This window comes from Phaseolus vulgaris, chromosome 9 (genome assembly GCF_000499845.2).
Source record: "Phaseolus vulgaris cultivar G19833 chromosome 9, P. vulgaris v2.0, whole genome shotgun sequence".
Lineage (NCBI taxonomy): Eukaryota > Viridiplantae > Streptophyta > Magnoliopsida > Fabales > Fabaceae > Phaseolus > Phaseolus vulgaris.
This window is the reverse complement of record NC_023751.2, coordinates 11,314,504-11,342,501: the sequence shown is the minus strand read 5'-3', so window position 1 is coordinate 11,342,501 and position 27,998 is coordinate 11,314,504. Positions and strand designations below refer to the sequence as shown.

The 27,998-nt window shown below is 29.6% G+C and overlaps 2 protein-coding genes across 2 annotated transcripts; both read left to right on the top strand.

Moving 5' to 3' along the window:
* The first annotated feature begins 5,166 nt into the window (after positions 1 to 5,166).
* On the top strand, positions 5,167 to 11,164 carry LOC137820378 (polyadenylate-binding protein RBP47C-like). The gene is made up of 6 exons (XM_068624443.1): positions 5,167 to 5,958; positions 7,113 to 7,578; positions 8,292 to 8,347; positions 8,441 to 8,571; positions 8,649 to 8,745; positions 10,745 to 11,164. The coding sequence occupies exons 1-6, from the start codon at positions 5,608 to 5,610 to the stop codon at positions 10,904 to 10,906; spliced, it is 1,263 nt and encodes a 420-aa protein (XP_068480544.1). The 5' UTR covers positions 5,167 to 5,607; the 3' UTR covers positions 10,907 to 11,164.
* A 4,709-nt stretch (positions 11,165 to 15,873) lies between these two features.
* Positions 15,874 to 24,433, top strand: LOC137821028 (uroporphyrinogen-III synthase, chloroplastic). The gene is made up of 9 exons (XM_068625439.1): positions 15,874 to 16,195; positions 17,536 to 17,623; positions 18,587 to 18,653; positions 19,619 to 19,737; positions 21,284 to 21,376; positions 21,491 to 21,546; positions 22,335 to 22,420; positions 22,780 to 22,911; positions 24,143 to 24,433. Exons 1-9 carry the CDS (start codon positions 15,989 to 15,991, stop codon positions 24,195 to 24,197), a joined length of 903 nt encoding a protein of 300 aa, XP_068481540.1. The 5' UTR covers positions 15,874 to 15,988; the 3' UTR covers positions 24,198 to 24,433.
* The last annotated feature ends 3,565 nt before the right edge of the window (positions 24,434 to 27,998 follow it).

Here is a 27,998-nt window from a genome sequence, read left to right as displayed (position 1 = left end):
TAGGATTGTAATTTCTCTCGCTAAACTATCCTCGGGGAACGTATTACAGGTTGTTTTAGAACCCCGGTTAAATACCATGGATTTAAGAACCTCCGTAAAATATATTAAAACTATGTAACTTTTAATTATTTATTTATAAATAGATTTGATCAAATTTTATAAATTTATTTAATTATATTTATTTATTGAAGTTTGAAAAATATGGAGTGTTTTATTGAGCTTTTATAAAAAAAAACCTTCGGATTTTAACATGTTAAAAAAATATCCGTTATTTTGCTGAGGTTTTAAAATAAACCTTTAAAATTTAACGAATGTTAAAAAACTTTCGTTATTTTGCTGAGATTTTAAAATATAAACATTTTAAATTTAACGAAGGTTAAAATAACCTCCATTATTTTGCTAATTTTTTTGAATAACCTTTGGAACTTAACGAAAGTTAAAAAACATCTGTTAATTAAATTAATTTTGTAGGGTTATATCAACCTCCGTTAAATAACCTCTATTAAAACCTTCTTTTTTTTTATGTATGTGATAAAGTCGTATCATATCATGTTGACAAGATTTTAACTAAAGTCGTATCACCTTTATTCATTTTGATATTTTTTTAAAAAATTTAACTATTTTAGCTAGTAATAAGCGAAACTAAACCAATTTATTAAAAGAATTTAGATTAAATATAAGAGTCATAATGGTAATTTGGTCTGTAATAGAGAACGTAATTATTTAACTATATAATTTATTCTTGTGTGGCATTAGATAAAAAATTGAATTGCTGATAACTTTTTTAGTTAATAAATAAAGAAAAATATATATTTACATTCTTGATGAGTCATAATTTATATCTATATATAAAGAAAATTTCAGATAGTAACAGGTAGCAGGTAGGGGTAGTAGCAGGTAGTAGGTAGTAACCGATAGTAAGAATAACTACTTTACAAATAGAATTAATGTAGTCTCTCTCGCTCAAGTTCTCTCTCTTCACCTAAGCAACTATCATCATTTTATATAACTCAAATGTAAATCTAGGAAGGATAACCGTCTTTTGGTGCACATAAATTTTTTCTTTGTCTACCCTTATTTAAAAATCAATAACTTTTTTAGTCTCTAAAATATTATCTAATTTAGTCAATATAACAACTAATTATTTTTTGTTTATATTTAATGATTTTCTTGTAGTGTTCCTCACATTTTTCTTAATTACTTATTTTAAGGCAACAAAAAAAAACGTACTCTCACCATTCCCACACAAAATCTCATAAAATAAAATAACCTACATTTTCAATCACTCTCTTCACTCCATTTCAAACAACTATATTATTTGGTAAAGTCATTATTCTTTTGTATCTACCACAAGTCAATCTTAATCTTAACGTGAACATCATCACACCTTTCGATCCCAAAACTATTAATGAAAGAAGAGAAAAAATTTGAAGAAGAAAAGAGACTCAAACTAGAGAAGAAAAAAAGAAATTGTTTAATCAATTCGTCATTTTTCTTTTACATGTTATTTTTTGTTTTTAAATTTAGACTCATCCACAATTATTTTTGTATGTATGTTAAATTTTTATCATCGTGACAACTGAATAAAAGCAAAAAATGCAAATACACAAGCGCAGTAAAAGAAAAAAATGTGAATACACAAACGAAACAACACCTGTGTTTTCGCTATTCTTAAATAATGAGGTTTGCCTTAATCTTATAATAATTTGTTCGCGCAATATTATATATTTTTTTTAAAAATTTGTAATGCAATTATGATGACACTTTGTTTGATACTATGAAAATAATTAGGAAAAAAGTGATTGAGAATAGAAATGAATAAAAATATTTCAAAAATAGTGACAATAAAGGTGTTAAGAAAACCACTTAAACAGAATAATTTTATGACGGTGTACTATTTTTATTTGTGACAACATTATTTTGAAATCCAACAATGCACTTAATTGATTTAAGCCGTGTTCCAAAAAGAAATTGTAATGTATTGAACTTACGAAGAATTTTGTTATTCTAATAATTTATTACTTTTGATGATGTCGAAATTTTGATGTAAGGAATGTTATTAATTAGATTTTTTTATCGGCGATTTTATTAATTAATATTATCAATTGAAGTAATAAAGTAATGCCACGAATTAAACTGTATATAACTTAATTTAATGAATAAGTGATAAAACGTTAACAAAGGGACTGGCCATATATGGATCAAATTGTCAAAATTAGGAATTGTTAGAGAATAAATTTGTGATATTTTTCCAAAAAAGAAAATTAGTAAAGAATAAAATTTGTATACAAAATATGTTTAAAGGTTAGTCAGCTTCCTGCGAGTTTTATTTGTGTTCATACATGTCATAGGAATATTGATTTCACATGTGTTACGTAAAACGTAAAATTTATGTTTCTCATGACACATTACACTTGAAGAATAAATTATTTAAATTTTCATTCTCCAATTCACACATAACACATAGTTTATTGATTAACTCTATCATTCTCCTACTCACATTTTCTTTTTGTAGCCAGCCTATTCTAAAAAAGTCTTTGTGCAAAATGTTGAGATGATGGTGAGGCCTTAGTTTTTCAACCTGTCTTCATTGACTTCATCCAACACTTTCTCTTCAAATTGTTCGAACGGAACACTTAAGTGAGTTACTTCCCATTCAAATCATCACCTTCTCCATTTCAAATTCCATTCTCATCTATCATTATTCTAACTTTTCATTTCTGCAATTGTGCCTTGTTTATTTAAGGAGTTGTTATATAGTCTTTGGATACCTTTATTCAAAGTACCTTCTCCCATCCATCTATCCTAAAAAAATACTCTTTTCCCGTTTCTTAACTTCCATTATGTGTTGTTCTTAAAACAATTTTCCTTGTTGCTATCTTAATATCCTCTACCAATATGATTCTTGCCTTCTATTCAAATCTTTCCTTGTTTCATATTTTACCTCTAAAATTGTTGTCCACAAACCTTCATTTTACGTTCCTAATCTCTATCTTCATTTATCTATAAGAGTCACATTAAACCTTTTTAGGCCTCTAATTCCTATGCTCCTCCTATATATTTTCCTATATATTTTGATTTACATATTTTCTCCAACTTTAACCATCCATGCTACCCCCATTTAACATCTAAAAAAAAACTTGAGATAAATATACTTCACTTGTTTGAATGCATTTAGAAGTTGTTTTGCCAAAAAAAATCTACATATTGTGTAATAGCCCAAAACAATTCAAAAGGGCATCATAAAACTTGTCTAATAAAGGTCACAAAGCAAGTGCTACCAGTAGTTGAAGGTCAAATAGGTGTAAGATAGAACTCTTGGAAGTTGAATAGTCATGATATCGATTGTTGCAATTGTTTTATTTACTTAAGCTTGTGAATATTTTCTTGGTATGCCTCCTTTTGCTTTAGCGGGTGAACTATGTAGAATTAGAATGGATTGATTCCGAAGTGGAGTTTTTTTATGAAATTAATCTCATTCATGGATTCTCATGCCATATTATGGCAAGTTGTGATGTGATTTCGAAGTTGTTACTTAATTTAGAGGATACACAAAATTTACCCATCTTTTTCATAAATAGATTAATTGAAGACTTTTCATATTTAATTAGTTAGATTATCTTGTTGAATGTAGTTGAATCAACCAACTGTGCGTATAGTTCCAATCACATAGCCAACTTCTATTACACCTAGGATTATGAAAAAAAATTCAAATGTTTAAATCTAATTTATAACCATACTAATTTAAATCATTTTAAGTTTATTTCAATAAAACTGAAAATTCATATTTTTTAATTTTAAATATAATCCAATTAATTAGATTTAGATTGAATATGGATTTTTTTATTTAAAAAAGAGAGTGATATTTATCCTAAATTTTGTTTGGATAATATATAAAAAAAATTATTGCTTGGAATATAACATAATTTTTTATTATAATAAAGTTAAGTTTTATTTATCACATAATTTTTTTAAAACTATATATATATATATATATATATATGTCAATAAGCAATAGATTGCCATATTAAAAGTTAACATACACATATAATATGTATAAATGTTCATATTGTCACAATATCAAAAAAATGAGAAGTTTTATGAATTAAGTAATAAAAAAACGTAATACATAAATGAAAAAGGGGAAAAAAATCACTTCAAATAATTAAATGTTTTTTTCATCCAATCAACCATCATATTATAAATAACTATACGCGATACTTTTTTTAAAAAAATTGACAATTTAATTCTCAAAGATATCTTAATTATTTTCTAAAAAATTGTAGAAACTAAATTAATTCAAAGAAAAAGGATATGTACACATTTTTGTCTTCAACAAATTTAAATTCCTACATATAAGTCATCTTACAATTAAGGGCACCCTGGGTTTAAGTTATAATTCTCATTTTCCTTTTTAATCTATATCCATCTATCTCATGAACAAAGATGCAGATAAAATTTATTTCCATGTTTTTCATCTCAAAAATCTGTTTGCATTTAAAGTTGTACACAAATGAAATAATTTGAGGAGTCAAGTGATAAAACAAAATTAAAGATAATATAATATATTTTTAAAAAACATACAATAATTTCTTAACAGAATCATGTTATTTTGGAATAATAATTAAAAATAGGCAGCTGGGTTCTTTCTTCACGTTTGGTGTAAAAGGCTATTCACTTTTTTTGTGTGGATGAAAGGGCTCTTTATTAAGTTTATTAAGATAATACAGTATTTTGTTACGTTTAAAATTTAAAAATTATATTAAAGTCAAGGTTACAAAATAAAACAAGAAAAAAAAATAGTATTCTATTGTGTGACTAATTGATTTTAATATTTAATAAAAAGATTTATGGTCTTAAAAAAAACTGATACATTTTTTTCTAGAAATTAAAAAGAAACAAAACAATGCATAAGGATATGGAAAGTGGTAGTACGGTGAGGCAGATAGTATGGTAGCATAGCATAGTCCTGAATCATGTGATCTGATTCCAAGGCAATCTACCCTGCCGTTAGTTTTCACTGCCATCAACTTCCCAACATCACTGACCACGGTAACATAAGTTGTGTAGGTTAAAGTTAAACTGCCACACACACACACGAATGAATAAATAAAAAATAATAATAGTAATAATAATATAATATATAAATAAATAAATAAAAGATAAGAAAGAATGCAGTGAAGAGTGAGGGAAAGAAAGGAAGAGGTGGCGGCGGATCCTGGAGAGAGAGGGAAGCGAAGTTAGCGAAGCATAGTAAGAGTGTTATGCATATCCCTGATTAATAGATCCAACGGTTGAGCTAGCGTCCCAGCATTTGATCCCAAGGGTGGAAAGGGGAACCGCTTTCACGAAGCCAACCAAAGAATCCGTCATCCTCATCATAAATCATAAATCATAAATCATAAATCATCATCCTCCTCTTAGACCCTTACCGCGACCTCTCTCAAAATCCAGATTCAATCCTTCTCTCTCTTTCTCTCTCACTTCACACATACTCTGGTAACCAACTCCACCGTTTCTATTTTTATTTATTTATTTATTTTCGGTGAAAGAAGGAGAAGGAACAACCGAGAGAGGCGCTTGTCGTAACGGTAATTGAGAAAAAAGATGCAACCAACATCGAACGGCTCTGATTCGCAAGCCACGGAGCAGAACCAGCAGACCACGCTGCCGCCACCGCCGCAGCCTGTGCCCGTCCCGCCGCAGTGGCTCCCGATGCAGTACCCCGCGGCTGCCATGGTAATGCAGCATCACATGATGCCGCCTCAACATTATGCCGCGCCGCCGCCGCCACCGCAGCCCTACGTCGCCTACCACCAGTACCAGCAGCAGCTCCCGCACGTGCCGCACGCGCACCATCAGGGATCCAGCGCCGAGAACAAAACCGTATGGGTCGGCGATTTGCATCATTGGATGGACGAAAATTATCTCCACCGCTGTTTCGCATCGACCGGCGAGGTCCTTCTCTCCCTGTGTATATATGTTTTCTCGCACAACACGTTAACGCACACTGTATACTAGTGTTTTTTACTGATTGTTCTGATGTTTTTTTAAACTTCAAAACTGTTCCGGTTGGTTATTTTGTTTTAAAAGGCTGGTTTCAAATCAACATTATTGTGAGCTGAGGATTCTGACGTGGATTTTTAACAATTGGATTGGCGTTTCTGTGTTATGATGGGGTATATTGAGTTTTTTGCATGGTTCGGTTTGGTTCAGTGTCAACCTCGGCAATGTAAGAAGAAAGGATATATAGTCCTCCATTTTTTATTATTTTTTTTCTTTTTGTAATCATATGATCTAAATGTGATATTCTTTTTGTTTTTCTAAACATGCTAATTGAAGTTTAGAATAAGAATGGACTTTTCAAATTGATTTTGTGTTATTTGAAACATTCATCCTGTTTGCAAATCATGTAGCCAACCTGAACCTGTTTAATAAGTTTTATTGTTTTTATTGTGTTACTTGAAATTTTGTTTGAAACCTTGTACATGTCACAGTGAATAGTGAACAGTTTAGGTAGTTTGCATTAGATTCTAAGTTCAAAGATGAATGTTGCCTTTAATTATAACCAAAATGTATGAGAAATAGTTTTCTTTCATCTACACCACGCTGGAATGAAGCACAGATAAATCCTTTTTTCAGTCTTGTTTTCTGCATCTTACCTGTTCAATTAGCTCTTCTCTAATTCTATTTTCTGACATTTTAAGCTATGTATAAACTTAGGTGGTGCCATTTGATTCAATTTAATTATATTTGAATAGGTGGGAAGTCCTGGGGGTTAAGTGTCTGTGTGCACAAATCTGAAGTCTTTTGGTGTGATAAATTTGATTCGTATTATTTGAAGTATGAAAAATTAGGATTTAAGTGATTTTGAAGCTTTTTGTCTCTGTTACTTGGGTTGGGCTTCAGCAATGAAGGTTCTAGACATAGGTACAGTTATTGCAGGTAAGCTAATTTTAACTAAAAAAGGTGATTCAGTGTCATTCATCTGCTAGTGTCATTTTGAAGTATGAATAAACATTAATCTGATTATTCAAATATTTGTTTGTTATGATGGAAACTGGCTGGTTCTTGAGCTTTTCATATTGCTTACTATTGCACATTTTTTTCAGATTTCTTCCATTAAGGTTATTCGAAATAAGCAGACTGGTCTATCAGAGGGTTATGGATTTGTGGAATTTTATTCCCATGGCACAGCTGAGAAAGTTTTGCAGAATTATGCTGGGATATTGATGCCTAACACAGAGCAACCTTTTCGCCTGAACTGGGCATCATTTAGCACAGGAGACAAGCGTTCAGATAATGTTCCTGATCTTTCTATTTTTGTAGGAGATTTAGCTGCTGATGTTACAGATAGCATGTTGCATGAAACTTTTTCTAATAGATACCCATCTGTTAAAGCTGCAAAGGTTGTTTTTGATGCCAACACTGGGCGATCAAAGGGTTATGGTTTCGTCAGGTTTGGAGATGATAACGAGAGGTCTCAGGCTATGACTGATATGAATGGTGTTTACTGCTCTAGCAGACCTATGCGTATTGGTGCTGCAACTCCTAGGAAAACCTCTGGCTATCAACAAGGTACGCCAAATCCCTGACATTGCTTCTGGTATGTGAATTATATTCTTTAAAAGAAAGACAACAAAAAAGATATTATAAATTCAATTTAAAGAAAATATTACTATTGTTTCCTGTTTTACCCTCAATTTACATGTTTTGCATCATGTTGCTGCTGATAAACATTGGAAGCCTATTTTTATTGCTCATGTGAGTTATATGCATGAATTCATTGTTGGAGTGGTGATTTCAGCTTGATGTTATTTGTTCCTCAGTAGGCAAGTAGCTGATTTATAGAACTCACGGAATCTTTGTTTTCCTAATAACTCTTTTGTTTTAAAGTTGTTTTCTAAAACAATTCAATACTCAGTATTTAGCAATCAATTTCATATCTAGACTCTATTAAATTTTAAAAAAAAAATCGCAGTGTTTTAAAAAACAAAAAATAGAAACAATGGGAATTTTGTTCTCACTCTCTCTTCTGTCATCTTTACTGTTATATTCAAGTGTCCAAGAGTAAACTTTTAGAAAACAGAAATGTGTACAGGAACAAACACTTGCAAATGTACACAGAAACAAACAAATTTAGAAAACATAACTGTTTCCGGAAACAGTAAACAAACAAGGTCTATGTCACTCAAATTTAACTTTTACATTGTTTGTCGTGTGCTTGCTGCTACAAAAGTCTGAAATAACTGTACTAGTTGAGCGTTGATTTGGTCCCTTTATTTATATAGGAAGTCAGTCAAATGGCACATCCAACCAATCCGAAGCTGATTCTACGAACACAACTGTAAACTTTTCAGCTTTTCATTATTAGGTTCTTTTTTCAACCATAAACAAAATTGATTTGTCACTATATTTCTGTTCATTGATTCAATTATAGATATTTGTCGGAGGTCTTGACCCTAATGTTACTGCTGAAGATCTTAGGCAGCCATTCTCCCAGTATGGTGAGATAGTCTCTGTTAAGATACCTGTTGGAAAAGGTTGTGGTTTTGTACAATTTGCAATCAGGTAGGAATCCTGACCCTGTCATTAAATCTTAACATACTCACAGATAACATGGTTTTTTATTACAATGACCATTCCAGAAATAATGCTGAAGAGGCATTGCAGAAGCTAAATGGGACAACTATTGGCAAACAAATGGTTCGCCTTTCGTGGGGCCGCAATCCGGCTAATAAGCAGGTAATCTCTGTCAAAACATGCTGGGAAATATGTTCTCATTACCATTTTATCAGGTCTACTAATCTACTGGAAGGAACTAGTTCCATCAAGTATGACTTGCCTGTTATTACACGTGCTGCTTGAGAAAATAGTTGTTTGTTTTCTGGTGTCTTAGAAAGTTAAAAAAAAAAACAATTTTATAACACAATTTAAGCTTTTCCAAAAGCCAATTTACACTATAGAAAAATGTTCATTTGGTTCGCTCCTGATAAAATCAGTAAAGCATAGGTTGTTGTAATCACTGTACGGCATATTCTTTTTATAGGAAATGAGAGAGAAAGGAAAGAAAATGATTAAAACGTTAGATGCTTTTCTAAGATAATTGGTAGAAAAGAAAGGAAAAAATTAAAAATTTTATTTCCACTTTTGATTTTTAAGGAAGTGAAAAAAATATATTATATAGATACTGTTAACTTGTATAAAAAATGTGTTAAAATGATGTTATTTTTGTCCTTTGTGCATAAAACAGCGCCTTTTTTTTTCTTTTTTCTTCTTCAATTTGAGAAGATTATAAAACATACATGTCCTGCAATTTTTTTTTTATCAGTTTTCCATCGCTAAAACACTATCAAACAAGAGAAAGAAAACAAGGTCTTGTTCCCTTTCTCATTCCTTCATTCTAAACAATTCAATGGGAAGTATATTAATAAATCCTATTCGTATATGTATATTACTTTTTTTCTTGAAAAAAGACAATTATTATCAGGTTAGAATTTTTGAAAGTTAGAATTTAAATAAAGTTCTTTATTATTTACAAATGATTACACATGTTTTTCTTATAAATTCCCCAATATATTCTTAATGAAGATTATTTAATGTTAGAACTCCTCATATGTTACCATTTGAATTGAGATATCAATAATATAATTATAAATGTTATCCTTTATTTGAAATACTTAAGGGTATAATTTTTAACATTTTTTTCTTAAAAATAAAAATATATGGAAAATTATATATATATATATATATGTGTATATATATATGTATATATATATATATGTATATATATATATAGAGAGAGAGAGAGAGATCTATTGTTTAGTTTGCTTATCTGCCATTCATTTATATATGAATGATGTAAAATCTTTTTAATACTGTTAATTATTAAATAATAAATCTTTATTTTCAAACATTGAAATCTATTCGTTTTTATTTAGCTTTTGTTTTTACAAAATATGAGTTATAAATATGTATTTATTGTTTTTATACAATCATAAATGAATTGAATTGACTGAAAATAATATATACTTTCTCTTCTCTTTTTTTTAAGAAAAAAACCAAGAAATACAATAAAGTTTCTTAAATAAAATAAATCCTATTCGTATATGTATATTACTTTTTATTATAAAGTTATAAATATGTATTTATTGTTTTTATACAATCATAAATGAATTGAATTGACTGAAAATAATATATACTTTCTCTTCTCTTTTTTTTAAGAAAAAAACCAAGAAATACAATAAAGTTTCTTAAATAAAATATTTATAAGTTTTTTATTTTACTCTTTTTTCTATATCATAATAAATACATATATTTAAATTAATTAAATATTAGATAAAAAGTGAGGGTTAAATCATTAAAGAATAATTAATATTGTTTTTAATTTTGAAAATAGCAATTAAAGAACAGGATATATTTCTGGATAAGGGATTAACATCAGTCACGTATTAACTTACTCCTCTGTGTCTACAAAATTCCTACACATGATTAATTATACCCGAATTATTTTATGATAGACACTGATCAAGTAGAGTTTAATATATTTTGTTAAACTGACAGTTAACATCTTACTCAACAAATAAAAACAATGTGCAGACATACATTTTAGTTTCTCCTAGTATTGGATAAAGCTTCTGGTTGATTTGCTCTATAAAATGCAAAGTTTCCAGCATATTTGTTTTGGTGGTGTCTAACATTAAATTGCAATTGCAATTATTGCATGTGTTCATGTTTGGGTCAGTTTAGAGGAGATTTCGGCAGTCCTTGGAGTGGGGCGTATTACGGGGGACCTGTTTATGATGGTTATGGGTATGCTTTACCACCTCCTCATGACCCCAGTATATATGCTGCTGCTTATGGGGCATACCCTATTTATGGAGGACACCAGCAGCAAGTAAGCTGAGTGCAGTGCAGTGCAGGATTAGGACTTACAACAGCATCTCGCCCTTGAACAACCACATTAACATTCTCCCTTGTAACTTGCTTGATCTGTTGAATTCTGAAGAATCCCTCCTAATTGTGGAGTGGAGTTGAATTTTGATAACCAAAGGTAGGAATTCAATTAATCATTCGTTTAGACTCTGTAGGAGGAATGGGGATTTAAACTTGTTTGTTCGAATAATTAAGTATGCTTAAGTTTGTCCTCTTCCTTGCATTTAAATTGTTTCTAGTGTCTTATAGTCGGTTGTTTAGATGTTTTCTTTAACTTCCAATAGAAGGAAATAAAAAAATTACAAACTCAAATTAGCTTGAATTTAAGTTAAAAATCAGTTTTTGAAAATGTTAGTTTATATAGAATTCTTTTTATCATCTTTTACTATGAAGGTCTTTACAAAAGTTACAAGTTTGTGGAATGAAATTCATTGTAGCTCTTATAGCTTATGAGTCCTTACTTCTTTCAAAGCTTTTTTCTTTTTATCCAGATTTGGATCTTTATACATTTGGTAACCAATTCAAATCTGCGAACATTTATATTAAAGTTTGTAATTTAAGTTTGGGTTAAACTTTAAGGGTGATTACCAGGAAATGAATCTGATAAGTGAAAAGTATACTTGAAATATTTGTAAAAAATTTAAGAAATTAAAAGATGATGTTATTTTTATCTAAATCATTAATTTGTTGTCGTATTAAATGATTTAATAAAAGTAACCATATGTTTTTCTTAATTAAAAATAATTCAAAAAAGTTAGTTTTGTATGAGAATATTTTTGTGACAATTGCTTAAAAATTATTTTATCAGGTTTTTACTGAGAATTTTATTTTTTTAATAAGTAAACCAAATATGCAACACTTTGTTTTCTTATCTTTATATTTATGAAAAACTGAAAATTTCCTTGACAAATGTTTCTTAAATTTTAAAAAATGTTTATTTTAAAACTAGTATGGATTTTGATTTTATAAATTTGATTTTCTTTTGTAAAGTTTCAATGTAACTTTTTTTATATACTAATGAAACATGTTATATTTTGTTTTCTAAATGTTTAATCTAAGCAAATATTGATGATTTGGGATGAAACAAAATATTAGGTTTTAGTTAAAAAATATATATATTAACTTCAGTTTTATTTTTGACATTTTTTTATATTTAAGTAAAAGTAAGATCTATAGTAAACCATAATTGACTTAAAAGTTATAATAAATCATATTTTCTTAACTTCAAACTAAATTTTAGTTTTTTTTACCAAAATCAAAATTGCAAGTTTAGTCAGATGCACAGTGGCAAACGAAAGAGAGAGGAAAGCTTAGTGCGAATAGCCTTGTAACTGGTATAGATGGTAACACACAACAAAATTTTCCAACTATACTTACCCATAACATATATATTATATAGTTTATAGATTATATAAATTAATTGTGATTAACATATAAGTTAATAAACCTTTAGAATTAAGTCAACCGATCTTAATTACCTTTTATTATATTTTTAATATATTTTTTTTACATCATAAAACTTACATAATTATATTATTAACTCCTTGATGGTAATTAATTTGAAAATATAACTCAAAACAAAATTAAATACAAAGATAAAGATAAAGAACATTATATATCCTATATAAAAGAAATATGATATGATAAAAAATAACAAACAAGAGAAGGGTGAAATCCCTCATGAATACAATCATCGACCATCTTCGAGTTTAACTGATATCAATTATATGCTCATACTGAAAAACATTACCTCTTAAGTAGAAGACCACACAAACATGTATTGTGTGGAGTTTCCCTGTATGGAAAACACAACCGGTTAGTTAGTTATTTTTTGAGTAAAAAAATTTAACCGCCCGTAGAAAAAAAAAGGACTATTGTGTCTCTGGAATATGAGGAAAGAAGTTTAATATTAATTTTTTTTTCTGCATAGGTAGTAAAAGGAAGTGGTGGGTTTGGGTAGACAATGAGAATCTGTAATAGGTGCTGTGTGTCGACGTTGATCTTAGCAACTTGCTTTTGCTTTTATATCATCAACAACAGAGAAAAAGCAAGTTGCTTCTTTCCACATTAAGCAATTTTTAATAACGCCATGGAACACCCTATCATTTGTTTATTCTGCAGTAATAAAATACAGGTTTTCATCATCGATATATTTTAATTGAATTCATGTAACATTGTTTTAAAAGAATAATGTTTAGGTACCGTATGGCCATTATTACCAAGCTAGGTTGCGGCCGAATTTCACATATTACGAGCTATATTATTTTCATTTTTAGAAAAAAATATATATAAGATTTTGGATAGGATTGAAAATATTTTATTTCCATAATACACAGTGAACAGTTGAAAACAAATTTAAAGAAACCAATACCTGGAAATTCAACAGAAGACACTAATTAATTGCGAAATAATAACATAACGTGGAGAACGTAATGTACTGCATTGTAAAAATTAAAGGTTTCATGTTGATGAATGATTGAATGGTACATGGTTACTTTTAAATAAATATCCAGAGTAATGATAATTGTATTTTTTTATAATGTAATTCTTAATACTATTATTTTAATATTTTTTATATAATTTAATTATAAATTTTCTTTTTTATTATATATTTACTAAGTTGTATACAATTGTCATTAATCGTCGTCAAAATATTATTTCTCAATATATGAATAGATATTTTTTATTAAAAAACTTTCTATAAATTTAATGCATTCATATCACTGATCATGATTTTTGGTGCACGTTAGGTTATTCTTTCTTTTTCTAAGAGTTGAAACCTTTTTGTACTTTTGATTAAGTAGGGGAAGTTACTTTTATTTTTCAATATATAGATTACAATATTTGAATGTAAAGGTAGCATGTTCTAAAATTCTCTTGCAAAGTTGTTTTGTTAAGTAAAAGATGTGTTATTTGATAAAAATAATTTGAAGTTTAAATAATTTAAAAAGTGTTTGATTGTGGGGGTGTATTTTGAAGTTTCACAGTCTTGAAATGTTTGATTACATTGTGACTTCAATGAGACTACATGTTATATTTGAGCAATACAAAATCATAGAAATCTATTGATTGTATAAATGTTGCAAAATTTTATATTGATGCTGAGAATGGTTGTAGGTTTCAATTGGATTGGTTGGATGAGACTTAGATTTCCAATATTTTTGCTCAAGCGGAAATAGAACAAAAATCTAAGCTTAGATTCGTTTATATTTTCGCTCAAACAAATAAATTTTTGCTCAAATGCAAATAGTATTGTAACTAAGTGTAGTTTTGACCCAAATTTCGTTAAAGTTAAAATTTTATTATAATTGAACCTAGTATCGACCATTTTTCACTTAAGTGAAGCAATCTTCACTCAAACTTAAGTCATTTTCGCTCAAGTAGATTCATTTTCACTAAAGCTAAAAAAAATAAAATTTGTTTTTAAAAGGTTGTTTATTACTTTAGTTAAATTATATGTAAATTTTAATTATATATATTTGAAACATTAATTTTATTTATTTGTATATTTTTTTTATATATTTTGAATTGTTTTGAAAATCTACATTTTTATGTGATTGATTGTTATATTGATAAGATATATGAACTAGGAATCATGTGAGTGAAATTAAAACATAATATTTTCAAGAATAAAAGTACCATGTTGAAATTGTTTAGAATGTGCATTGAAATATATATTAATCTATAAGGAGATATTCGAACTCTACAAGTATATTAGAATCACATAAATGAAGATTATTAGGTGGTGAAAGTCAAATGAGATTCATATGATTAACTCTGCAACTGGTATGACAGGTCATATAGATTAACCATGTTATATAAGGAAACTTAATTCATATGTACATGTAGATGCGTGGAGAGTTATCAGAGCGGGGTAATATGACAAAGAGTTATCAGAGCGGGGTAATATGACAAATGCAAGTTTATGAGTGAAATTCAACGCACGATTCTTTCGATAGCGGAATAGTGTTTATGTATGTATGTCAGTGAATTTCTAACATTAATAATATTGAATATGAGTTATTTATAAATACTTGATTGTTGTAATTGATCAAGTGTAAGATTCACATGGTGATTGTATTTCTTAAAAACTAAAATTATAGTTGAAAATTTTAAAAATCTATAGCTTACCTTAATTTTACTTTGTATTTATTTTAAAATATATGATGATATGTTATAAGTGGAAAAACTACACAATAAACAATTTGAACTTACATATTACTCGTGATGTTTTATTTTAATATATATGTTTAACTTAAGATCGATATATTTTTAGAGTATTATTTCATAATTATATATATAAATTAACATGCATGAGATAATATTCTAGGAATGTTACAAAAGTCAATAGTCAAACTAAATTATAAACTTACAATGAAGGTAATGATAAATTTGTCGATAATTATAAGTTAAATTAGAATTATAGTGGGTTTAATTTGTTACTAATATTAGACAAAAACAAGAAAGTGGAAAACTGATATCTTTAATGTCAGCTTGCAGGGGAGATAAAAAAGGGCAAATGGAAATATGAAAATAAAAATAGAATAAAATAAAAACATTTGATTTTAAAATAAAGAAGAAAAAAAATGTACGAAAAATAGAATAATTCCACACTTCAAAATTCTATATTCTCTGGACCAAACATTTACTTATATATTTATTTGGTCTTGGTTTGGATGGTACTGTTGCTGGAAGGTAGGGCACAGAGCAGAGCAATGAGGTTGTAGTCGGAAGAAGCAGGTTTGGGTCGGGTTGGGAGATTGGGACGCAAATCCCCACCGTTAATCTCATCATTGCAATTCAACCAAGAACACGCTAAACGGAATCACTACTATCGATATCTCCCAACCACCGCCTGCCACGTTGCATGCATTTGTTCCAACTCCACCTCATCTTAATCCTAATTTAATAGTTTTGTGTCGGTTGATATTTTGGGCAGTTCGTGAATTTATTAATTATTTAATAATAAAATAAAGCAAAGCAGAGAAACGGGTCGAGTTTTGATAGCGTAGCTGGACTCGGAGCTACTTCCTTTGCTCAACACGTTACAATAATGGCACACTTTTCTCTCTCCCCTCTCTCCTTTCCATCTTCTCCTCTTCCACTGCGACGGCCAATCTTTCTCGCTCCCTCACCAAAAACCGCCGCCGCTTCCGTCACCGACGCCGTTTCCACGTCCACTTCCTCTTCCGCTTCGAATTACGCGCCCGTCGTCGTCACCAGAGAGCGCGGAAAGAACGCTAAGCTTATCGCCGCGCTGGTACTCGCTTCTGTTCACTCACTTAACCTTTCGCTGCTACGATTTGTTTTTATTGGACCGCATTACAATGTGCTTAATCTTATGGACTCGAACTCTAACGAGTTGGCTGTGCCATGTTTTCCGTGTTTCATTCTCATTCCTATGCTTGTGTTTCCTGCAATCCGAACATGTTTTTTTGCTTTCTCTCTCACCTATTTCCAGTATTGAAGTTACCTGTCTCTAGGAACTGAGTGCCATTCCGTCCTCTAGGTGTTTGATTAAAGGTTGAACTGAATGGTTACAATATGAACTGCTTTCTGTGGTTTTTGCCTTCTTTATTTTTACTGTTATGACTTGTGATTATTATATTACATGTTGAAACTACGAACTCTTAAAACTATAAGGTATTAACTATGAAAGTATTAACAATGATCTAATATATTTTACGTAGTAAATGTCAGAAGTGGTGATTACACTAAGTTGTTGGCTTAACGTTCCGTTAATGACAATTTACTTAACAATCTACAGATTGATGTTTGTGGCCGATCAGTTACAAATTCTTCATCGGTTGATAAATATATGTAATGGTTTGGCATTTCCTTTATCCTATAGAAGTATTCTCAAACGGTTTAAGAGTTTCAGTTTTGTGTTGAACAACAACTGTTGTTCTTCACAATCTTGCTTTCTTAATTGAACCATAAAACAGCTTCGTCATGTTTATTTTTGCTTAACTATGTCAGTGAGGTTTGTTTATCGTAAATTGAAAAGAAATAATAAAACGTTCATCTTTATGCTTTCATCCTTTTGTGCTTCCAATGTTTACTTTTCCCCTGAATATATAAGTGAATTGGCAATCCATTCATATTAAATGTTTCTATTCTGAACCCATTATATAGAAGTTCTATCAATGTTTTTTGCATTTCTCTCTAAAAAAATTGTTGCATAATCCAAATTGGTGTTGCACATACTGTATTTATTTTGTTTATTTTTATTTATCTTCCACCATTGGGAATTTCACACTGAAATTCTTCTATTTTTCCCCAATAAACATTAAGGATGAGGTTTTGTCGGAATCCTCTGCAATATACTCCATGTTTGGGATTAGTTTATTTTGTTTTAAACAGCTTATAATGAAATTCTGAATTAGAAATCTTAAAAAGAATTCCCCAAAATTAATTGGAACCAAACATGCTCTTATATGTTCAGCTAGGTTTGGCGCCAAGGCCATGTCAATAAAATGAAAAGGATCCTCAAATTATAACCACACTTTTTAGCTTGCCCATTAAAGTTTTGTAGTGGACATCAGGTCTGACTAATCATATACACTGAAGCTATTTAGGTAATTCCAATGTTGAGTGCAGGCTAAACATGATATCAATTGTTTGGAGCTTCCACTCATTGAGCACACGCAGGGACCTGATTTAGACAGGCTTCCTTCTGTATTAGGTGGTAAGTTTTAGGAAAAATCATGCCATGAAATTTGAATGTTTTCAAGGTTTGACTTATGCCATTTTTATCTAGTAAAGATAATTATATATTTGATCTTTTACTGGGCCAATTTTTATAATAAATTTATGCATGCTTAATAGGAAGTGGTGACCTAGGAAGCACAAACACCTCAAGCTAACAGTCATATTTGTGTTGTGCACATGTTGGACTCCTTAAATATTTTTAGCTTTATTATTTTTTTAAACTATTATATTGATTCAAACGATAATATCACAACAAATAGATAAGTTATAGCATTTTTTTATGTCTATAATGACTCATGGGCACTTTTAAAACTTTGCAACATAGTTATGCTCACTTTTATAACTTTTTTTTATCTAAGATCTGTATTCTTATGTTAATTTATCACATTGTAAAATAGTCTTGTCTTTGACTTATTGATTCTAATAATTTGTCATATCTTTGTGCATGTTGCATGCATGCATTCTTAGTGGTGACATTTATAATGTAAATTTTTTGATACAATATTGGTGATTGATGAGCTACTTCACATTTCCAATAGTCTCCTTGAAAAGGAGGGTTTATAGCTACAAATGTGTAAAATATGCCTTTATTATCTCCTACTCCGTTTATATTTGAATTATTTGATTATACTTCTTTCTTTATATAATATTTTGATTTTTATATAATCTTTGTGACTCCTATTTATGAGTTGTGGGTCCTCAAGAACTCTGCACGACATTTGTGATATTTTATGTAAAATGTGGTTCTTTGATATATATATATATATATATATATATGTATATATATATGTATAGTTTTTTGTCAACATAAAAATTGTTTGCAAATTGCATGTTATATCTCATCCATCTTTTCTGATACAATGACAAGATCAGTCATGCATGTAAGTGCCTTATAATTTTTCACTGATTCGTTACTTCCCCTTATCCTTGATACATGCAGACAATGCATTTGACTGGGTTGTCATAACTTCTCCTGAGGCAGGCTCGGTCTTTCTAGAGGCATGGAGGTAAAGAATCAGTAATTAGAGCAAATTTTCTCTTGAATGAAGTGAATTTTAAACAAATTATTTATTTTGAATTGAATTAAAACATTTTTTCAGAAGTAACCTTTAGTCACATCCAAATGATTTTTAAAATTAATCTGACCATTCTTTAGCCTTCCAAGACAAGCCAAATATGCATTTTGGGCATCTCCATACAAGAGTTATAGTCAGAGTAATCTTGTTCTTATAAGACACCCCACTGGAGGAACATTGATGTAGGATGAATTTAGGATTTTAACTTGTAATAAGACCTTCGTCATAAGAATAAAAAATTGTTCTTTTAAGTTTTGAAAAATTAAAGTGTAAATAAAAAATTATTAAAGTGTGGGTCTTATAAGACCCCTTTGTATTTGAGCAAAAATTGCAAGAAAGTCTTAAACATAATGTGGCATAATGGGATCCAAATAAAGTAAAGTTAGACCCCATAGTATGTCCCTTCCATTTGAGATGTACTTATTAGTTGACAAGTGAAAAAAGTCACAATTTACATGATGGGAGTATTCTAAAGTTTGTAAAGTGTCATGATATTTCTGCTAAATTCTTATCATTTATTTTCTTCGGTGATACCACCCACTTGATATATTTTCTCTTATTACTCTAATTAACTTTTATAGGAGTTTAATAATTTGCATTACTTCCCTTTAACTATGTATTCATATGGGAAGAGGACTTCAAATATCTTGTTATGCAACATGTTATCTTATTATCTAGATCGTGCATTAGTTATCAAAGATGCAAGTGTAAATTATTAAAGATGGTTGTTTATTGTTTGATCTATTTTGTTGATAAATTTTATAGTTTGTTAAATGCAACAATACAAAGAATAACATAAATAACTAAGCATTTGTGCACACTGCAATTTTGTATGATTTTGGTGAACACTTTAATATTTATAATAAATGATTGTCTCTCTTGATTGTTGTACCTAGAGCTTCCGGGATGCCTCATGTCAAGATAGGTGTTGTTGGGACTGGCACTGCAAGCATTTTCGAGGAAACGTTGCAGTCTTCAAACCTATCCCTTGATATTGCCTTTGTGCCATCAAGAGGTATCCATCTGTGTAATTAGGTGTAGGCCGAAACTGAATTTAAATGACTCCTGTCCTGCATTTTACTACCCATAGTCTCACTTCTTTACCTTGATTGACTAAATAAATATATAAAGTAATCTCCTGCATCTCAAATGCTTTAGGCTATTAAAGACAAGTACGGAATAACATGAATAGTTGGTTTAAATATTCATTTAGATTGCTCAGTTGATGCTACTTTAAGTACTTTTCCTTGGATGAGAAAAACAGAAGTTTTAGTCTCTACACCTGCATTTTTGTTGACGACTGGTCTCAACCATTACATATTTGTTAGCACTGCCATATGTGGCTGACATGATTGACAAGTGACAATAATGTGAATGAAAATCTCTTGGTCCCTATAGGTCGTATTACTTTAGGAATACCTGCATGGAACAAAAAAATCAAGTTTTAGTTATTAATACATGATATTTCCATCTTAACATTCTTCCTTAACTCGTTCAAGAAGCCTTGCTAATAATGGTTCAATATGGGTTGGCAGTGTGATTACCAACCACAGGTGGGGATGTCTCCTTTACCAGGGACTACAATGAGCACCTTCTTAGATTTTATGCTTGAATATACTTCCTCTTCTTAACACCCCTACTGCTTCAATCACCAAGTCCATCCCTGGGCATGTAATAGCATACACACACCTTATGACCATGCCAACACCACTCGATTAAACCTTCAAAAGAACATTTAAGAGGAGTACTAGGGGCAAAAGCTGAAGCACTAGGCATTTAGGTTTGAGCTACTACTTCCAATTCTCCAAAACTGATGCACTAACAGATGAAGTCTTAAAGTTTTATCAGTCGTTTGACAAAAGCTGATTATGTATTCAATTCAATACTGATTTTAAGAATTTTGAAGACAACGAATATTTCCAGCTATTGTTTAAGGTTTCCTCCATCTGTGCTTTGTTCTCTAGATAATTGTCATCAGTCACCTTCTGATGAACTTAGGTGTCTATTTCCAACCATTGTTGGGAGACAAGTGCATGACTGTAGTTTTGATGACAAGAGTCTTACATTGACAGAGCCAAGGAAGAACATAATGGCACGGAGCATTCTATATAAAGGACTTACATTTTTCTTTTATACAGGAACTAATTCTTAAGGTAGTGTCCTTATAAGTACCTAATGATTAATTTTCAGCCATGTCATTGCTACATGTCATCCACACCTTGATGCCGTTAACAAAGATTTAATGACAAGGACCATTCTTCAACAAAAATGCAGGTATTGGAACTAAACTTATATTTGTTTTTGTCTAGAGACTCAAACTTAAAGCAGTGTCAACTACATGGACTAAATAAATAGTTTAACCTTAATAGTTTCAAGATATGCTCTAGATAGGGGAGATCACGACTTTGACCATTCCTTTACTTTGGAGGAAATGAAAGATTCTAACCATGATTTTAGCATTTCATTGGTAGGTTTTGTCTCATAGTATTGTTTTTGCCTAACTGCAATTTAAAGCTTCAACTTCTGAAAATGAAACTTATTATGGTTTTGATAATTTCCAGCAACAGGAAAGGTTTTGGCTACTGAGCTTCCTAAGATTGGAAATAAGTGCACCGTTCTGTATCCTGCTTCTGCAAAGGCTGGCAATGAGATTGGTACATAAGATGTCTTATTGCCTTTTAAATAGATACTAGTTTTAAGTTCAGTATTTGGATTAATAAATGTGAAGGCGATGATATGCTAATTGTCTGTGGCATTGATGTAACCAGAGGATGGACTTTCAAACCGTGGATTTGAGGTTACTAGAATGAATACCTATACGACGGTACATTGTTTTAGCCATATTTTCTTCCTTACAAGCCCTGCATATTCTTTTGGTGTTTCATATGATTAGTTGGGTTAAACTATTCAAATTTAATGTTTATTAATGTTAAAACAATTTACTTGTATGTATGTAGGTATTTACATATTTATGTATGTATCTTGTGCATGCGCCCTGTTATGCAGTTTGAAGGAAAAGGTTATAAAAGCAGACAATTGTGTCCTTACAATATGTCTCTTGTATCTTTATTGTTGAGTATTTGACTCTCAAAGCAAGTGGCTCTTTTTGGTTGTCTATTTTTACTGTATAAAATATATGGTTATTGTGTTGGTTTTGATATTAGCTATTAATTAGTTTGTGGTTTAGTTTCTTTCCTGTATCCTATAGAACCTTTGTTGTAGTATGTTTCAGTTTAATTCCACTCTTACAAATACAGTTCTCATTGGCTCTTTTAGTCTTCTATATTTTCTCTTCTTTTTGTTAGAGATAATATATTTTGCTTCTTATAGTTCTTTAATTGTTTCTCGTGCTTCTGCAAAATGCATATACCATAACATTTATTATGTGATGTTTGTAAGTTATAACCTCAGAACATGGGCTGTCTATAAATTATCGGTACAATGGCTTATGTTTTATTGTCATTTTTTTACACAACAATTTGTTTTACATAGCTTTGATCATAACCGATCATTTCTTGCGTTTGGAACAACTTCTAGACTAGAGTGAGCTATTTATGTGTCTCTATCTTTGAGAGATTCACTGCTTCCCCTACTTTGAAACTTCTTTGTCAGGTTCCGGTTCAACATGTTGACCATACGGTTCTAAAGCTAGCACTTGATGCCCCTGTTCTTACAGTAGCTTCACCATCTGCTATTCGGTGAGCTTCTCTTTACTCTATCTTTTTTCCCTTTTAAATTTTTATAATTTTATATTCAGTTCAAACCTTCGGATAGTTTGCTATATTTGAAGTCTATATTCAATTCTATGTAAGGGGGTGAAATGTGTTAAGCTTTCTTAAAGCATCCAATGACTGTTTTCATACCAATTAAGTGGGATACTGTTTTTTACCTTTTCAGAATGACTCCTGGTACTGTATGAATCATGGAAAACTTGCTTTATCTTATTTTGTGCAGTAGAAATAAGTAGGAACGCGTTTCTTAAGAGGTTGTACCTTTTCTGTTTACTCAGTTTCCCCATTGAGATAATTTACCAAGTTCAGTTAATCTGCTGTCACAGTGCCTGGAAGAATATTCTTTCAGATTTGGAGTGGAACAATTCTGTTGCATGCATTGGTGAGACAACTGCCACAATGGCAAGAAGTTTAGGCTTCACTAATGTGTTCTACCCAAAACAACCTGGCCTCGAAGGGTAATCACAGAACCACTTTTTAGTAATTCTTTCTCCGGATCTTTCCTGTGATATTTCTTTGAATAATTATTCCGTACCTGTTTTATTTATGAGTGTTCACTGTGTGGTCATACGGAGAAGGTTTCTTCCTCTTAAAATAATTTTGGAATTGAGTATAGGCTTGGAATATATAAGAATATCTCTAGTTTAAAAGAGAAAACACCATAAGCTTTATCTGCCATTTTGAAGTAACCAAAATTTTAGAATCTTCACGAGATATTCTCAAACTTTCAAAATTCTGCAATCAAATCTTTTCCTCCAGTTAGCTACATGTTACTTGGCACATGGTTATTATTAATTGCACATGATAGTCTCCAATTTGTCAACATTTTCAAAAAAATGAGAGAAGATTTTTTTGCCTATTGATTTCATTTTCTTTGGTTATTATATACTTATTTTGTATAATATAATTTAAATTAAATAAAATATATATTTTCTTACTGACCATTGTTATGCATGTTAATGAAAATGTGCAAATTGCATGATGAATGACGCACTTTGTTAACGGACAGAAGAGTTTTTGTTTGCTAATTTTTATGACCTCACGTCATCCGAAGAGTTCATAGTGGCTATAGCTTAGGATCTATTTGTTCAATTTCCCCTTTTTAAAAAACTTTTTTTTTCTGTTACTGTTGCCTATATTTGACCTGTACATATTGTTTTATTTCGTGTCATGTTTCCTTCTATGCTATTAAGTTGTTGCAGTTGAATTTTTGGGAGTTAACATGAACCTTTGGGAAATTACAGAAATCACTACAAAAATATAGACAATGCCAAATTTCTCTGCTAAAAGGTTGTAGTGAATATGATTATTTTTATATTTTATAGTAAATGAATTTTTATAAGTTCCTTCCGGTAATTAACCCTCTTTTCACCTCCTAATCTATGGGATGCTAAGTTGGTATAGTACATAAAGAGACCCTTTTGCTAGTATAGACAATGAAAATACTAAATTAAATCCTAAATTTTTTACATTATCATTTAATCTTTAATTTTGTAATTTCAGGAACTAAAATTACTATTGTTCGGTAATGTGGACTAAACTGACTACTTGATAAGTTTTAGGACTAAAATCTCATTTTTGTTATATATAGACTTGAATTGACCTATGATAATTTAGTTTATTAGTCCGTTAGACTGGTTTGAGATCCTGTTAATAACATTTGTTTTCTGGTAACCTTCTTCCTGACAGCTGGGTAGAAAGCATTCTGGAAGCATTAGGTTCCTATGATGAATTATTATGGTAGGTCTCAGCCCTTCGCTGCAACCTGGAGATGTTTACAACCGTTTTTCATGCTTCAAGGTTTAATATAATGATTTGGCATAGTGAATGGATAAAATTCATTTTCTTTTCAGTAGTCATTTTTAAGGCTAGATTGATTTAGCTTTAATAAAGTGAGTAGTGTATATTAGGCAATAAAGTGCACTAATAGTCATTGTAATTTATTTAAAGTTTTGTTATATATATGCACTTAGTTTTTAATCACAGATTCTAACCATTAATTTTTTAATTAATGACTATAAATGTACCTTATCTAGTGCACTCCTTCACTTGAAAACTGGACCCTTGTAGGAGTAATGGAGAGGCTATCATCATGAGATAGGTAAATAGTTTCCATGTAAATAGCAATGCCGATATTTCTTCTATCTCTACATTGAGCACTCAATTTGTCCTTAAACAAATTTCCTTGATTTTTAGAAGATTTTTTTTTTGCATTAAATGAGGATTTCTATGTGATAGTTACAATTTCGTATAGGTTTAAATACCTTTTTACTTCATGCAAATCCTTTTTTTTTAATTTTAGTGTATGCGTATTAGATGAGTTTTTAGATAATCATCTTTAGAACAAATAAGAAAAATTAAAATAAGAACTATGTTAACTAAATAAAAGTATTGCTGCTGGGCAATGTAAGTAAAAATTAAATTGACTAATGTAAAAAAAAATAACTCTAATAATAAATACACACCATCTTGTCTACATGAAAGCTTTTATAAAAAAAAATACACACCACCCTTAAAATAACTCTAATTACGTTGTGATTAAAAAAAATGTTGACTAAAAAGACTCTTACCAACACTGATTATTAATTAATATTGGCATATATTAGTGAAAAAAAATAACATTGACATCGACCAATTCTTGACTAAGTTAATAATGTCCAGACTAAACCGTGAAGGTGAAGAGTAAAGAGAAGAGATGTAGATATAAAAGACGATTAAGTATGAAAATATTTATTTCCTCTTTACTTTTTAAATATGATTTTAAACTCTTCATAAATTTCTAAAATTTAATTTCTTTTCAAAAGATCTATCCAGCCATTATAATTTAGCATACATTATATCAGATCCATCGTAAAAATTAATTAGCTTATAAAAATTCACAATTAAGTCAAACTGTTAAGGTTATTTTAATTGATACTCACACTTCTTTGGGTTTTAAAATCACTTATTTTCATAGTTGTTTTAATAAAATGACATTCATATCCATTAGTTTTTAAATAAACATTTACTTTTTTATATATTTTTAATAAATAATATTTATTTTGCTTATATTTTTAATAAATAAGTGAGACTCAATTCCTTGTTTTATTTAGAAAACTTCTATAGACAAATTTAAAATAAAAAAAATAAAAATGAAAGCTTTTAAATATAAAAAGTATGATGGTTTCATTATGTATTAAAAATGTCACATAATTTATATTTTCATTACATTATAAGTTATCTTAGAAAAATATAAATAGTAATATTTTTTAGAAAATAGTACTTTTGATAAAAATAAATAAATAAGCAACTATAAAACATACTATTAAGTTTATTATCTTATTATTATATTTACATTTGATGTTAATGCAAGTATAAATATAAATAAAATACGAGTACAAATTTTACTTTATTAATAGCATGCGAAGGGTGAATATGTAATTTAAACTTAAAGTCTGATATATTTTTCTGTGTTACAACAAGTTTACTCCAACGGAATAGACCAGAGACTAATTTCACTTGGGATACCATCACTATTGTTTGCCAAATAAATTTTCGAACTGAATAAGGATAGAATATATGTTATGTGTTTCGCTCGTTATTCTCAAAACATAAACATCATTTAAGACTTTGAGATAAAAATGAGTTCAATTTTATATGATTAAATCATTCAATTTTTTCTTATAAAAAATTATTTTCATATAAAATAAAAACGTAGTATAAATTTATAAAAAAATATAAGAGAAATTAATGTTATTTACTAAAAATATTCAAAAAGTAAATGTCTATTTAAAAAGTATCGGGTGTGAATATTATTTTATTAAAAATATAAGGAAATGATTGTTTATTTTATAAGTAGAGAGTCTAGATAGTATCTATGACTTTTAAGTAATTATTTTAGTTTAAGTGTGTGTTCTGGTAAATGTCAAAAGCGTACCTTATTTCTTCACAGAGGGCTCTATTTATAGTATTGGTTTATGGACCCTGGTCCTGATGGGCCGTCCATGAGTTATTATTTGACGTGCATCGTGATCCCTTATTACTAGGGATGTACATTTTTCAGTTAATTCTGTTTTAGCTGGTTTGTCAGAGATATTTCGGGATATAGATTGGTAACGGTTGTTACCATTATTTATTATATGTTTTAAGGTGTTCTTTAACTCGGACGATCAATAACCGAGATCGAGACTGACTCGTCCAGTACCAACCAGTACATGTACGTTTATTTTTTATATTATATTAGGGGAGGTAGCTCTAGTTTCTCCTAAATCAAATATAAATAAGAAGCATTTCATTTCTCATAAAACTTTTTCATTTTGCAAAATTGCAGCCATATAAATTTTTTCATACTAATTAATCAATCAACGGTGAAATTAGTAGTTCTGTTTGAATAATGAGTTTTTATTTAAGATAGCTATACTTGATATTTGCAACCTCTATGTTTAAAAAGCTTAAGGCTAGGAGACTTTCTACTCTCCAAGCAATTGATTCACACATCACATCCTTCACCAACCTCTGTAATCAATATTTTGAAACTTCGCCTCATCTCTTGACCTACTATATCATAATAATGCAACTTTAACCACTTATCAATAAGCAAAAAATGTGTTATTGTTAAGATAAAGACCTAACAAAATATAAACATTAATAATATTATTAAAAAATAAATTTTAGGTTTAACTCACGGATAAGGATATTTCCAAAATAAAAAAACTCAAGAATGATTTTCTTAATCTGTGAAATCAGCTGAAGATATAATTTACTTGGTCTAATTCGTCTAAACGTTTAAATAGAGTTTTGACATGCATTAAGTTTGGGTTTGATGGATGCAAAAGTTTAAAAATTAAAAACTAATAATTAGGATTTAGGAAGTATAGAGAAATCGGAGAATAATAGACTTCTTTATTCAACTCCCACCACATAGTAAAAGTAAAAAATTATATCAACCTCCTTATTTTTTATTGCGGCTAAATTATTAATAAGTTGTTTTTCAATCTTTTACCTATGATGACAATATAGGATGGGTCATGTGGACTGATTTGCATTATGTTATCCAAAAGTATGGGACAGATTTATTAATTTAGTTCGTTGACTCGTTTTGGCTCGTCCTGCATAACCCGCAATCTGTGTGCGTCAACAGTGGAGCGAGGCAGGTTGACCCACCGGCCATAAATAAAAAAATAATTATTTTACTTTTTTGTAAAAAAAAATAAATCATACCTTATTCACCTTATTATTGTAGTGTGACCTTCATTTTATTTTATTTAAAAAAATTAAATTTAATGTATTAGAAAAAGAAATGTTTTGTTTAATATTAAGAATGATAGTGGAATTAATTTTAAGTAAATTTTTATTTAAAAAATAATAATAAAAAATAATATAAAGAAGAGATTTCAATTAGGATAGTTAACAAATTAGTCATCTTCATTAAAACATTTTGTAACAAAACTTTAATAAGATATTCTTATACTTTTACATACATATATAGGAAAAAGTAAATACAATGAAAACTTTAATTATTTTTAATCAAGTCTTCCGACAACCATCATACTTTTATATATATATA

Excerpts from the sequence above, each read along its gene's own strand:
- LOC137820378 (XM_068624443.1), top strand. The coding sequence starts at position 5,608 with ATGCAACCAACATCGAACGGCTCTGATTCGCAAGCCACGGAGCAGAAC. Across the intron at positions 5,959-7,112 it reads GTTTCGCATCGACCGGCGAG|ATTTCTTCCATTAAGGTTAT; the intron begins GTCCTTCTCTCC and ends CATTTTTTTCAG. Across the intron at positions 8,572-8,648 it reads TTTGTACAATTTGCAATCAG|AAATAATGCTGAAGAGGCAT; the intron begins GTAGGAATCCTG and ends TGACCATTCCAG.
- LOC137821028 (XM_068625439.1), top strand. The coding sequence starts at position 15,989 with ATGGCACACTTTTCTCTCTCCCCTCTCTCCTTTCCATCTTCTCCTCTT. Across the intron at positions 17,624-18,586 it reads GCTTCCTTCTGTATTAGGTG|ACAATGCATTTGACTGGGTT; the intron begins GTAAGTTTTAGG and ends TGATACATGCAG. Across the intron at positions 22,421-22,779 it reads GCTTCACCATCTGCTATTCG|TGCCTGGAAGAATATTCTTT; the intron begins GTGAGCTTCTCT and ends CTGCTGTCACAG.